At 44.1% G+C, this 15,005-nt stretch overlaps 1 protein-coding gene across 1 annotated transcript in view; it reads right to left on the minus strand.

Moving 5' to 3' along the window:
* Positions 1-659: 659 nt before the first annotated feature.
* The window catches only part of HOOK1 (hook microtubule tethering protein 1), a 921,358-nt gene continuing 907,012 nt past the window's right edge, over positions 660-15,005 (minus strand). Inside the window, exon 22 of the mRNA XM_069232567.1 lies at positions 660-4,271. Coding sequence (XP_069088668.1) covers positions 4,110-4,271 — 162 coding nt within the window. The 3' untranslated portion in view covers positions 660-4,109. The remainder of the gene's footprint in view (positions 4,272-15,005) is intronic.

The following is a 15,005-nucleotide window of genomic DNA, read 5'->3' on the forward strand; positions in this document are numbered from 1 at the left end:
GTAGCGTTACATAGAGAAAATGCCACAGGGCTGCGTTGAAGCCCGATGTCCTGAGGCTGGGAGGCACTGCTCTCCTGGTTGATCGATCCACCCCCAGAATCCTCATTGGACTCCTCGACTGCAGAATCCCGATCTCCACTCCAGAATAGTGTCAGTTGAGGCCTATGTTTGATCCAGTGACCCACCTTCCAGAGGCCCTCTCAAGGCACTCTCATCCTACTCACTAATCATGCTGGGGTATTTCCCTTAGTCCTACTAGCAAGAGGAATCATCATTTATCATGATAGATCCCACTCCAGCTCTCTCCTTCATTTCCCTCTCCTCCCCGCCTTTCTCGCCCACCCACTCTTAAATATGCTACTGATCAGTGAGTTTCTGTTTTTAGCTATTTCTACGGAAGAGTTACAATAAGAGAACAGAACATACGTATCACAAAAGCAATGCTCAAATAACAAACTACTATATGTATGACTCCATTGTTATATGTATTAGAAAACTTAATCAATACATGTGCTGAAGAAAAGAGTATGTTGAAACACAGAATAATGCTATATTTTCCTTTGTGTTAAGGGTGTATTTCTTAAAGGATAGCTCAATGATCTCTACATATACGGAACTTAAAAGCAACCTAAACATAAATGAAAAAAATACGGAGACAATTAGTTTAAGAAAGGAATTTTTATGTGAATATAAATAATTATTTTTTCGATTGAATCACATGCCTAAAAATTGAAGAATGCAAAGTAGTGCAAATTGTTTTTGGATCAATTCCGTGCAGTATCACATTGATTAAGAGTGTAGAACAAACAGATCAATACATTTCTAAACCAGTCACAAAGCTTCACATCTGAATTAGCGCTGAGCACCCCTCCTCCCGTACCCTTTATTAACAGTAATGGAAAAGTGAAACGAAATATAGGGCCTGATTTAGAGTTTGGCTGAGGGGGTTACTCTCTCACAAACGTGATGGATATTCCATCCACCATATTACAATTCTATTATAGACTATTGAACTTGTAATACGGGGGATGGGATATCCTTGATGTTCTAAATCAGGCTCATAATCTGTGAAGTTCAGCAAACAATATCACATAAATTGTTAACAGGCTTCGAAAAACAGAAGAAATTAATATGCTTGCCATTTTTTTAAGCTGTTCTAGTGTACCAGAAATGTCACTTTGAATGCTACCAATTCTCAGTTCGAATAACATAATGAAGAAAGAGCTCAAAAGAGTGAGAAAATATCCTTGTTGTCCGTACTGACGTAACAGTACAAAATGAAAGAAAACAATCTAGAACTATATCCTCATAAGAAATGATTACTATTAAAGCAGAATTTCTAGGCTAGACTAATATTTAAGTACAAGTCACAGTGTTGTATTTGAGACTTTACTGAAAGGCTAAACAAATGTTAATGACGTTTGTACATAACGTTGCATTCATATGCATCGAATAAATCACTAAAGTAGTGTGTACATTAAGGGACCATAGATTTAAAACTGCAAGCAAAATGCTAACAAAAAATATTTTTGGTGAAAACCATTCAGGGTTATAAGCAAGGATGGCACCTCCAGACAGCATAAACATTCAAAATCAATAATAGCGACACATTATCCTTAAACATTAAAAAAGAGGTAGTCAATAAAAGCATTCACATATGCATACGAGAATGCGCTGTGTAGCACAAACTGATACAGGATGTATCCCATAGTAATTACAATGCAGTTCAACAAGAAATCTATTTCCTGTGATCACACTGTAGAAAAGTGTCAGAACTACAATTAGAAGGGCTGTGTAGTGTACGGTAAAAGGCTTCTGTTTAGAGTTTAATGCTGGGCCTTTTACTGCATAGTAGGCAATTAAACAAATAGTTACATGAACAAATCACAATTTTATGACGTTAACGCAAGAGTTTGAATTGGTATCATGAATACAGAGAATCAGTCAGGTACATGAACTTTCAAATGACATCTAGTTACTAAGCAATGACACATAGGCAGGTACCCCACCTTCTGTGCCCTGGCAGGCACACAGACTTGTTTTAAATAGTGCTCATTATTTGTTGTAAATGTAGTGTCTATATGAGGCTGCACTAGAGTAACCATTTCACAACAATGAATAGAAAGTAATATGTGCTTTTAAGCTGCTGGGTAGAATGATGAAATGTTAGAACAGTTCTGTGTGTGGTTACTATTGACTATCTTGCATTTACATAAGAGGGGAATGGAGTGGGACTAGCTGTATTTTGCCAATGATTAATCTTAAAACGACAACAAGGTTCATCAAAGTTGGTGTGTGTGAGACAACGTCAAATGAATGTTCGTGTAACTGTGCAGAGAGACTAGAAAGAGGTTTGCCAAAGATGTAGTCTGAAGAGTAAATTGTCTTTGGCCCAAGACTATACAGAAAGACACAAAGATTTTTACCTAGGATTGTGTGAAAAGTCTATACAAAATAATTATGTGTGGGAGGACAAGATGGAGTTTTCTCTTCCATTGTTTGAAGGATAAGATGGACATTTGTACAACATTGTAAGCTGAGATCAGATGGGTTTTGGATAAGAGTTTGTGGGAAGAAAAGGTGAGTTTGCCTAAGATTGTGTGAGAATTCTGCCTGGCATTGCAAAAAACTGTGCGACAATCCAAAACAGTGTTTGCCTAAGATAATGTGATAATGCTGTATTTGGTGTTGCCTAAGTGTTTGTAGGAAGACTAGATAGAGTGTTGCAAAAGAGTGTGTTGGAAGATCGGATCTTTTTACTACAATTTGTTTAGGAACTATTACATAGTTTCCTCTAACAAGGCTAGTACACTTGACAAAAGCACATACAGACAGGTCTGTGCAGGGCTAGTCTTGAATGAGGTCCGTGTCTTGAGGGCAGACAACAATTGAAGTCCTACCGGTGCAATAGTGATGCCTATATGCGAGAGTCATGAATTTGGATGTGGCATCTTGCTAGTGTCTTCCCACGTAGGATCTAGCCATAAAAATCACGGAAGTATATAATTTTTAAATAGATTAACGTACACATTGTTCACATAGAGATAACTAAAGGAGCCTATTTGAATCAGACAAACCAGTTAGAGAAAAACGCGAATAAACATTGCTTACAATGCAGACATTTTGGCAGTGAAACAATACCTCTTCGATGGGTCTTTCAAAATTAAGCGCATAAATCTCTGCCAATACTGTTTTAGTACGTTTAGTTACTACATTACAACAATTCTTTAGGGCATGGTATAGAAAGGTTATACAAGTCTCAGGTTGCACACAATTCCGTGAGGATAATTTCTGAAACAATTTCTCTTCATGGAAACCTAGTTTGCCAAAGCAACACTTTCAACACAAAGAGACCATAAATAAAAATGCTTCTATTTTCGACATTAAAAATGAGGGTACCTAAAATCAGTGGGTGCGCATCCTCTAAGACATGTTTACCTTGTCATTTAATTTTCTATAGAATAGGGTTGTTTTAATATTATTTTTATCGTCCAACATCTCGACTCCCTCGAAGCCAGCCCGTCATTCATACCCACTTTCAACAATAATAACACATCTATTTTAACACATCTATTTTATACCTGAGTGTTTCTGTAAAGCCACACTTAAGTTCAGAGTTATTAATCATTTTCAGTAAAACATGTGTAACCTTTCAGAAACAAATTTAAACTTGCTTTTTTCTGCAGTACTTATGAGGTTTAGATGCCAGCTCCCAATTTAGTTTTGCAGTTTTACAGTGCCCAGAGGCCATCTTCATGGCTGCAATGCCTAATATAAAAAACAATAAGCTAAACTTCATTGTAGTCTAACGTGTAACAAGACTCACACCAAGACCGTTAACACATTAAAAACAAATGAAAGTAAACCACATTTCCTTAGTTCTTTAAAAAAAAAATGAAAATACGAGCGTTACATGCTCCATGATTAGGGCAATGGCTTCTTAATGCATTCCCTCCGTGAAATATGAACTAAGCAGTAAACCAGCATTTAAGTATTCTAAGTTTAATATCCGATGTCCAGCATCACAATGTTTTCTCACTTTCACGTACGTTTAATGGAAGCTACAAAATATTTTAAGGCCACTTTAGGAAATACATTTACTTGAATATTTAATTGGGTGTTGCAACAGTAACTGGGACGGAGAGATTTCTTCTCGTGTTGGTAACCTGTCGTTGTTGGGCTAAGAAGGATTGTCCAGTGGCAGAGGAGCCAACTTCCTTTCCTCCTCCTGAAAGGCGGGATTCCATTGCCAGCTTCTGACAAGCAGCACTCTGAAGTAAAAAAGCAAGGAGAAGTTACTATTGTCATTGACGAGATGCACCCTAGAAACTTTGATCAAGAGTTGAGATCTAGTACTGAACCCCAATGTATCGAAACCTACATCTCTGACAAACTAACAGGGAGAACTAAGGGGAAACAGAACCAAAAGTAAACCACTGAAATCAACCACAGGGGGAAGTCCCATCTCTAGAGTTAAACTCACTAATTTCTTGGTTGACACACAAAGAGGGCCCTTTACTTTGGAGAGACAAAATAGTTTATGTGCATATCATCAAAAGAGTTGTGTGCCACAATACCTAGTGTTTGTAAAGGTGAGGAGAGTGCTAAACGACTGCACCTTGAACATTAATAGAAAGATGAATAACATTCTCCTCTCCTCGTAGCTCACTAAATAATTTTCACTGTCAGAAGTGTATAGCAAACTGTCACACTCATTGTATGATGTCATCAGTGAGGCCATTTAAGGTGCCACAAGAGATGTAATCAAGGATGTCATTGAACGTCATGAGTGATGTAATATGGGAGGCCATGAGCAGTTACAGGGGAGCAAGTTATAATTAGCTCAGTAAACTATAGCTGGTAAATTACAGTGTTTTTTTCTTGCTTAAAATTGTATTTTTAACTGACATTTCACCTAAACATAGCCTTACTCTAATCTTTGTTTTTGTCTGTGAATTTTTAAGCTTTTCTTTTAATGCAGACCTAACTATAACATCACTTTCACCTTTTGTTTTTTTCTGTGAATTTCTAGGGCTTTTAAACCACTCGGAATTATAATGTTACTTTAATCTTTGATTTTTTCAGTGTATTTCAAGGATCTCTTTAACATAAAGTAAAATAAAACTAATATATCTAAATGTACAAAGTAGGCCGTGGGCTATAACAGGAGACCTGAGTATGTGGAGGCAATGAGCACTCACTGAAGAGCTGCACAGAGTGCAGCATCTGCATAGTAGTGGCTGGCCCACCTAATTGGGATTGAGTGTATGGGGGGAGTTGGCTTTGCAAGTAGATAATGGATTACCCTTGCCCACCATTTGTGGCTGGAGTACCTTGAGAGAGTGGGTTCTACGCATAGTCTGTGCACTGATAGTAGACTGTGCATAGTAGACAGCTGACCACCTAATGGGGCTTAGATCTCTAGAGCTAGCACACTGAGCGCTGACTTTGTGTAGTAGGAGCTTTTCCACTTAATAGGGCTTGGGTCTCTGGGGGGTGTGGGTTCTATATACAGTGTGCGCACTGAGCATTGACTGTGCATAGGAGAGGTTTGCCCACCTGAAATGCATTGTGTATCCGGAGGGGGAGGGCTCTATGTACAGACTGTGCACTGAGCGCAGAATGTCTATACTAGCAGCTTCTCCACCTAATGGGGCTACAGACCCTGGAGGGAGTGGGGTCTAAGCACAGTCTGTGCGCTTAGCACCGACATGTGCATAGTGGGAGTTTGCCCACCTAATGACGCTTCTATCTCCAAAAACAGTGCTCCCTACGCACAGACTGCCCACTAAACACTGATTTTCGGAAGTAGGGGTTTGCCCACCCAATGGAGCTTGGTTCTGTGGAGGGAGTGGATGCTACACACAGTCTGCCCACTGAATGCTGACAATGCGTAAAAGGGGCTAACCCTCCTGATAGGGATTAGGTGTCTAGAGGTAGTGGGCTCTATGCACAGCCTGTGCACTGAGTGTAGACTGTACGCGGTATGGGCTTCCCCCGCTAATGGGGCTACGCACGTTGCCCCAGACTGTGCGTAGCTGAGGCTTGCCCACTCAATGGGACTTAGGTCTCTGAAGGGAGTGACCTCTAAGTGCAGTCTGCGCACTAAATGCAGCCTGCATAGCAAGGGCTCGCCACCTGTACTGCCATTTGTTAAATTTTGTTTTGACCAATGACTTTGTGTTTCACCACTGCGCATATTAGTTGCTCAATGTTCACCAGTAGCACATGGTATGTTTTGTTCAGTTTAGCCGCCTATGGGCTTTGACATTGCATTAGTCATTACATTCTGTATTCTGCCTATTGGCTTTGACATGGCATTAGCCATTACTTTCTGTATTCAGTTGAGCCGCCTATGGGCTTTGACATTGCATTAGCCATTACATTCTGTATTCTGCCTATTGGCTTTGACATGCTGTATCCAGTCTAGCCGCCTATTGGCTTTGACATTGCATTCCTATTGGCTTTGACATGATGTATTCAATTTAGCTGCCTATTGACTTTGACATGCTATTAGATATTCTGCCTATTGGCTTTGATATGATATCATATATTCAGCTCCGCTGCCTATTGGCTTTGACATGATATCATATATTACATTTTGTATTCAGCTTAGATGCCTATTGGCTTTGACATGACACTAGACATTGCATTTGATATTTAGGTTAGCTGCCTATTGCCTTTAACTAGACATTGCATTTGATATTTAGGTTAGCTGCCCATTGCCTTTAACGTGGAGTTAGACATTGCAGTTGAGAATCCAAGCTGTATTTTTCCAAGCTGTGTTTTTGCACCAGAGAACCAAGATGTTTTTCTCACAGTAGACTAGACATGATAAGAGAGAGTACATGGGTGTTGTTTTTTCTTCGCTTGAGCTTGGGAACAGGAGTAGTCTTGGAGACCTGGGCAGTCTCCAAAAGGCTTGCTCAGTTTCCCAGGTCTGAGAGGAGGGGGCACACCTTTGTAACAAATGTAACAGGCTGCAGAGAGTCAGATTCGAATCTGCCGGACCTCGTGCTGGAGCTTGGCGCAGGCTGCAAGCAATCCCGTGTGGGTAGATGAATCTCTCTTTCTCGCGGCTGACAGGGGTCATCAGCTTGCAGACCTTAGAAAGATGAAGCTGTAGATAGTTCCCACACGGTGAAGTATTTGTTTTGCTTTGCATTCAATATCTTATAAATATAACCTGCTGTGTATATTGCAAACTGATATATTTTGTTTTATTAACGCGGACTTGAAAGCTACTAATTCGTCATTCATAAATATTGTGGTTGGGGAAGAATTAACAACAATAAAAGTCTTCTTTGACCTCACAAGTGCATTTCTGTTGTGTTATGTTAGTGCTTAGAAACTAAATAAGAGGAAAGCACTACACCACCTAATAACACTTGCTTATAGCTGGCCCCTGCAGCCAAGCAGGCAGCCAGGTCCCCCTGTACGACACTGCCTTTGGCCTCCAAGCTTTCTTTTCTTAAATTTTTGTTGAGTCCAATGGGAGGACACAGGGGCCAATCAGGCTCCCCCAGGTCCCAGACAAACCTGCACATTAAAAAAAAAAAGCTTTAGTCCCCTGGGGGCATTTCTTTGGGAACCCCACAGACAGACCAGGAAGTCATGTTATTCCCAGAACATAGCAGGAGTGGGCCCTGGGGTGGTGGCGGTTCCCAGGGTCTTCTATGCTCCTCGAGAGGGGGAGGTGGTGGTCCCGGGGGCCAGGGGTCCGCGACAGACACCCTCCTTATTACATTTAGTAGCCGCGGGGAAGTGGTGGTCCCAGGGGCCAGAGAGGTCCACAAGGCTCCCCTATTGTTATTAACGTATTTTGGCACGGGGAGGTGGTGGTCCCCGGGGTGTCATGCCGTCCCCCGCATACAATTTACTTTAAGTCCCAGGGAGCTGGCAGTCCTCGGGTCTGCGGCGGGCCATGCAGGCCCCCTGCATAGTTAGTAGTCTATTGCCCTAGGGAGGTGATGACCCCTAGGGCTGGGGGTCCGCAACAGACACCCTACATTATTTTGTTTAGCCGCCGGGGTGCAGGCGGGTGCCCAGGGCTGCGGGGGGTGGGTGTGGCACTGGCCATCAGTATTCAATAAAGCACTTTTGCCCCAGGGAGGTGGCGGTCCCTGGAGTGCGGGCAGATACACCAGGCCCACTTACATTCATAATTGGCAGTGCCTCAGGGAGGTGGCAGTTGCCTGGGGCTTTGATAAGCTCGAGGAGGGGGGAGCAGGAAATGCCCCAGGGACCCGGGCCACCCAGGGGCATAAATAAAAGCAAGTGTGGGAGACTGTGCTTGCTTTTTTTTTTTTTCATTGCAGTAAAATTTGTGAATAGTCACGATTTTCACCACATAAAAAAAAAAAAATGCTTTTCAGCCTGAGTGGGATCCCTGCACCAAGGCTAGGGGAGTAGGGTAACGGTATCCTACTCCCTTTTATTTATTTTTTTAGGTTGGTTTTTTTGGTAGGCTTAAAATGGCTGCCAACACTTCCAGTTTGGAGAGTTGGCAGTCAATTAGGTCTCTGCATGAGATTGTTAGTATTCACGAAGTCACAGTGACCCTAGATATACAATTTTGGATTCCTTTAATTTCTTCTAAACTACTTAACAGATATACATCAAATAAGAAAAAGGCTCATCTGCACACCAGGAGCTACCTTTCTACTAAATTTGGTGTACTCTCTTCCAGTCGTTCGGGCTGCAGCCGTGTCTAAAGAGTCTATGGGAATTACCATGGGAAATGCACTTTTTTTGATGCCTCCTTTTTCTCAGCCCTCGCTTGACAAATCACCCCAAAACTTCCCATGCACAATAAGATTCTTCGGCACACTGTTTTTGAAAATGTAGTGAAGATGTGGCAAGCAGTGCCAAAGATATGGCAAGTCAAAAAATGCTTTTTCTATGAAAAGTAGGTCCTACCTATAACTACCTACTTGCAACCGCCAGTAACATATTTATAGATATATATATATCAATGCAAAATCACAAATAACACTGACACCTGGCTTGGTATATCCCCCTATGAAGATATGTACACACAATATATAAACAAAATAACCAAAAGAAATAGCATAACATATATTGGGCCCTAAGGGGGTCAGGGGCCGTGAGGCAAACCATATACTAAGGAAATGGAATGCGCAATAGTGATTCCAACCAAGGTAAGTATTGTAGTTAGCTAGGAGCTGGGAGAAGAAGAAAACACCAGCGTAAAGTACAGTAAGGGTCCCCAGTGACCAGGTGTAGATTGGTTACCTACCCAGTCATTCCATAGGCCAACACAGGAAGGTGTGTTGGAGTTCGTGCATTTCAGGAGCCCTTCCAGTGGACCCTAAGGAAACTGACAGACAAGAGGAAGTTTGGAGAATGTCCCCACCCAGGCATACCCAGAAGATGGAGTACCTACACCAGGGGACCTGGATGCAGGGGGAGAAGGAACTCTCTCTTAAGTCAGTGGATGCCTTGGATTAACCAGCTGCTGTCACGACCTGTGGACCAGACCGGTGGAACCCAGGGACAGATTTCATACATGGAGGACCTGAAAAGGAAGGGGACAGAGTCCAGCACCCAAGGAGGTGCCCAGGTGGTGCAGGTGGCAATGCCCACCCTCCTAGAGGTGAAGTGCCTACAAGTTGTGGAGGAAGAAGTACAGCTGCAGGGTCTATGAGCTGTAGAAGATCCCCAAAGTGGCCTACAAGGCCTCAGCAGCACAACAAAACAGAAGTCCCACGTCACAGGAGTTGCAGGACAAGGGCTGATCTTCGAGTTGCAGAGTGCTGGAGGCTGGGGCTTTTTGATGTCTGAAGATCTCCTGGAGGAGAAGTCAACAAATGTTGGCAAGTTCAACAGTAGCAGTGCACAGGGGTTCCAGTCCAGTACCAAGAGCAGGGGCCCAGAGTCTCCCAAGCTGGTTAGAAGACAAGCAGGACCCAGAGGATGCCACAGACTCACCACCTGTGATGCAGAGTCACTGGATGCCCGTAGGACATCAGACCCCAACAGCCGGTTGACGTTGCCTTGAGGTGCCTGAGGATGCTTGGGGAATGACTCCTTCATTCCAAAGGAGATTCCTTTGTGCTTCCAGGTGCAAACAGAGTCCTTGTGACCCTAGAGGATGCACAGCCTTTGATGTTGCAGAATTTTTGCTGGAGCCGGAAAAACAATGTTGCAATGGGAGCCTTCCCACCAGAAGCAGAAGTTTTTTGGTTCCAAAGTAGACCAGCAGTGGTTCCAGAGGCCAGAAGCAGAAGTCTTGCAGAGAGTTCCTTGTAGAGTTTTGCTCGACGATCTGGGGACCGACCACATGGGAAGCCCTTAGGTAACCCTAAAAAGGGGTTGGTCACTCTCTGGAGTGACCCACCTATCAGAGCGGGTCAGGGACGTCATCTACCTGGCCTAGCCAGTCAGATGCTTCCAGGGACCTCTGCACATCTTGTTTCCAAGATGTCCAAATCAACTGGCCACCTGGCAGAGATCTGTGCACCTCCCTGAGGGAGAAGCTGGACAGGGTGGTCACTCTCCTGTCCTTTGTTCAGTTTTGCACCAGAGTGGGAACCAGGGGTTCCTGAACTGGTGCAAACTGGATTATACCAGGAGGGCACCAAATATGTTCTTCGAAGCAGTCTGGTGGTGCTCAGAGGCCACCCCACCCCAGCCCTTAGACACCAAATACATCACCTCTTCCTTGCAGGAAATCCTCTGTTCTGCCTTCATCTCCTTGAGCCAGGCTCACCAGAAGGAGGGCAGAACACTGTCTAGGGTCGGCAGCAGCATGCACTTGCAGCTAGACCCTGTAGGGCTGCACAGGCAGAACTGGGGGAATCCTCTGATGAACCCCCAGAGTAGAGGGGATCATGCAACTAACATTGGAATCAGTGTAGTTGCATGATTCCAACATGTTTGATACCGAACATGCCTAGGGTTGGAGAAGCCGTTTTGTAGTTGGAGCACTTGTGCTGATCAGTGTCCCCTACATACCTAAAGATGGGTTCCCCACACTTACAAAGACCAGAGAATGGAGTCTGGGGTTTGCAAGGGTACCCTTTCAATGCATGGGTACCCTCACATTTAGGGGCATGCACCGTGCCTTTTGGCTGAAGGGTCTACTAAAGGGGGACTTACAGTGTCTAAGTGCAGTGACCAGCAAATAAGGCCAGCCTTATATCCTAAGTGAAAGGTGCATGCACCATTACATGCAGGCTGCAATGGCAGGCCTGCAGACACAGTTTGCAAAGGGCTCGCATGGGTGACATAATACATGCTGCAGCCCATGGGAGACTCCTGGTGTACCAATGCCCTGGGTACCTAAGAACCATATAATAGGGACTTACATAGGTGCACCAGAATGCTAATTGTGGGTGTAAAAAAGTGTACCAGCAACCAGATTTAGAGGAGAGAGCATAGACACTGGAGTCCTGGTTAGCAGGATCCCAGTTAGCAGGATCCCAGTGAACTACAGTTTAAACACATTGACATCAGGCACATAGTGGAGGTAACAGTGTTAGAAAGATGGCCCTTTCCTACACTATAAACACAAAAAAGAGGGGAGAGAGGTGTTTCGTCCTTATCCATCCTCCCAATTAACGGCACTTATACACACAAAATGGGATAAGGATGAGAGACAGATTCTCTCTACAAATTGTCACAAACCTGCCTAAGTGAGAAACAGTGCTGGGTTCTTAAAAACTGCCCTCTCCCACTAATCGTGGTATGCTTCATCATCAGGCTATTGCTTCAACATCCCTGTGATAACCAGCATCAGGGATGGAGCAAAACAGAGGGGGTATAGACAATACACAAGATAAACCTAGGGATCTATTCTGCAGAACACATATATACATTAAAACTGTCTCATAGGTACCCGTTTCTAATTTTATTTGTGGGTCCCCTGTATGTTGGTTATTGCGGGGGTAACCAACGCCCCCCCCACTTTTTTTTCCATAGTGCAAAATTTATAGCACATTGATTACCTTTGGAGAAAACCCTAAAATCGGGGATATAGCTTTAATGGACAAGGAGCTACTAAAGAGCTACTAGGAGATACGACCCCGATAAACCGTGACTACAGAGATGTAATGAAATGTGTCCTGATTTTTGCAAAAGCGTGTAACTACAGGGAGGTGCTCCCATCGGGACTCCAGTTTTAGAAATAGAGGTTATGAAACATGGTAAGCCACCATCCAGAATACAAGTTTTTTAACAGTTGGTGATTGCCTGGTGACAGATTGCTAATCACAATGGAGGCGACGAAGGGATGGAGAGTCCGGGACCATATGTATATATTTTGTACATATAGTTGTAAACACGCTGGTTCTTTATGTCTGTAAATATTTATTTGTTGGTTTGTCTGTTTGTCTTTTAGGTATTTTCCAATGTGTGTGTACTGAAAAAGGACCACTGAGTCTGGGAAACCAAATATATTGCAACTACAGGTACGGGTGATGATAGAGGGATCCACTGTCCTGATGAAGGCCGTCAGACGTATAAGGGCAGAGTGAAATGGCCGAAACATGTTGACATACTAGCAGATGGCAGTGGTGATTGGGTGATACTTCCCCAAAAACACCACTGCAATAGCAGGTTTTAATCCTACCTAGGGACCCACGAATAAAATTAGAAGCGGGTACCTACGAGTTTTAATGTATGTATGTGTTCTGAGGAATAGATCTCTAGGTTTATGTTGTGTACTGTCTCTACCCCCTCCCTTTTGCTTCATCCCTGACATTGGTTATCACGGGGATGTTGAAAGAATAGCCCGATGTTGAAGCATGCCATGATTAGTGGGAGAGGGCAGTTTTTAAGAAACCAGTGCTGTTTCTCACTTAGACAGGTTTGTGCTGATTTGGAGAGAGTATATGCCTCTCCTCCTTATTCCATTTTGTGTGTATAAGTGCCTTTCCTATACTATGCAGCGGAGCTCCTGTACAGGGCTTGGACCAGGCCCCAAGTAGGATGTCCGTGAGGGCTTTTTTAAAAGGGAGAAGTGATCCAGATGGGGTGACTCCCGGTAGAAGCACCTCTGTCCGAAGGTTCGTCTTGACAGTCACAGAGGATGGCGTAAGGTCCAGGACTTTGACTGCCTTTCTCACCACTACTGCAAATGAGGCTCCTTCCTCCTTAGCCACAGTAAGAAAGACCAAGCCAGAATTCAGGGAATTGTCCAGTCCGCTGGCATCCGCCAAATCCTTACACCAGTTGCCCTCATTGAGGATCTAGGGACTGGTATTCATAAGGGTCCAGTGGCCCCTCCAAATTATCCCCTCATTCTAGCCCTTAGGAATACAGCTCGGGCTCTGGCGTGGAGAGAATGGCTCCAGTCTGCGTGGAGATTGAATCAGGCGATGCCTATCTGCCTCCCTATTGGGGATAATAATGGAGAAGGCAGAGAAGTCGGCAAAGGGACTGGTACCAGGGAAGGTTGAGGTAGCTTGACTGGCATCATTCTGAATCCATCCATAGATCCAAGGGGCCCAACTGACACCAGGGGCCAGCCTGCTGGTGGAAAACCACCAGCAGGAACGGGCCATCCAAATGAGGTGCATGGCATCATAAAACTCACAAGTTGGGTGGGGATTGCTCCCAGAAGGTGCGGAGACAGCTCAGGCACCGGCTAAAATGTGGAGACAGGCCTTGAATGTCAGTGTTCCCTTGCTTCGTCAGATGACTTCGATGGATGGGGTGAAGTCGAAGACTTCTTTGATTTCTTGCTTCTTTTTTCTTATGAGGGACTCACCCGAACACCCAAATGTCTTTGAATGCTATGAAGATAGATGCCTCCGCGACCGATCCCAGGACCTTGCTTTTGACTGGGATCAAAACCGTTACAGTGTCACATGCTGAGCGGCAAGGAGCTTGAGGGACTGCTCCCGCAAGGCCATGGGGTGCACGGTGGGACAATCAGTGCAAGTCTTGGTGTTGTGGTCATGCTCAAGACACCAGATGCAGACGAGGTATGGATCTGTCACTGACATCTGCTGATGACAGGCTCCACAGAGCTTACAACCAGCTTTCCTCACAGACATTCTGTCACACGAGGAGACAATACCTCAAAACGTCTTTGTCAAAAGGTCAAAAATGGTCAGTCAAAAAGTGACTAGAGGTAGCTCTTTTCAGGATCTGCATTGACTGGCGCAGGAAGAAAAGAACTGACGTCAGCGTGCTGGGTTAGTGCCTATATAGGTACCACACACGTCATTTCTGGCACTTACAATGCCATACAGAGCAAACAATGCCACCTATTGACACACTGGTGTACTGTTCAATTTCTGGGTCCAGTCTGACACCTGGGGATATTACTAAGGTGAGGAATCTGTGGCAATAAGTCTATGAGATGTCAGTTTGTTAATCGTTCTCCTTTTGTCCCCCAAGGTGTGGAGTGATATGAAAATATTGCAGCTCACAGTGTGAGAAAAATAACTTGGAACCTTATTATGATTCCACTCCTCAGAATGGGGAGGTGGGCGGGCGGTGAAGAATAGTAACCACCAGACAAAAACACCACATAATGTAGGTAACTGCACGTTCCTCACCTTAAGAATAGATGCCATATCAGTAGTTCCCAAAAGTGGAGGAGTCTTGGGAGTGGACTCAGCCCAGAAAGTATTGAAGGACTGAATGGGTAAAACTGCCACCCATCATACTTGACTATAAAGGATACAGGGTTTCAGGAACATGTGCACAGATGCCCATGTTCCAGCCAGATAAATGTCCTGAATTAGCACCTCCCTGGCCAATACAGCCATAGCAGCCTTGGCCAAGGTGGAATGAGCCTACAGGCATTCAGGGGGTTGATCCAAGCATAAGTAGGCAGACTGAGCAGCTGTGCACTGGCTCAAAGGAAGTGCACATAAGAAATAACAACACTAACTTAAAGTCCAATTTCTGCATGATAAATGGCTTCAGAGGAAACATGAGTTAGAACTTTGATAACGTTAATCATCACTAGGGATTAAAATAAAGCTGATTGAAGCATGCAGTGGGCACAGTTAAGGATTACCTGTTGACAA

The sequence above is a fragment of the Pleurodeles waltl genome, chromosome 4_2 (assembly GCF_031143425.1).
Source record: "Pleurodeles waltl isolate 20211129_DDA chromosome 4_2, aPleWal1.hap1.20221129, whole genome shotgun sequence".
In the NCBI taxonomy this organism is placed as follows: Eukaryota; Metazoa; Chordata; class Amphibia; order Caudata; family Salamandridae; genus Pleurodeles; species Pleurodeles waltl.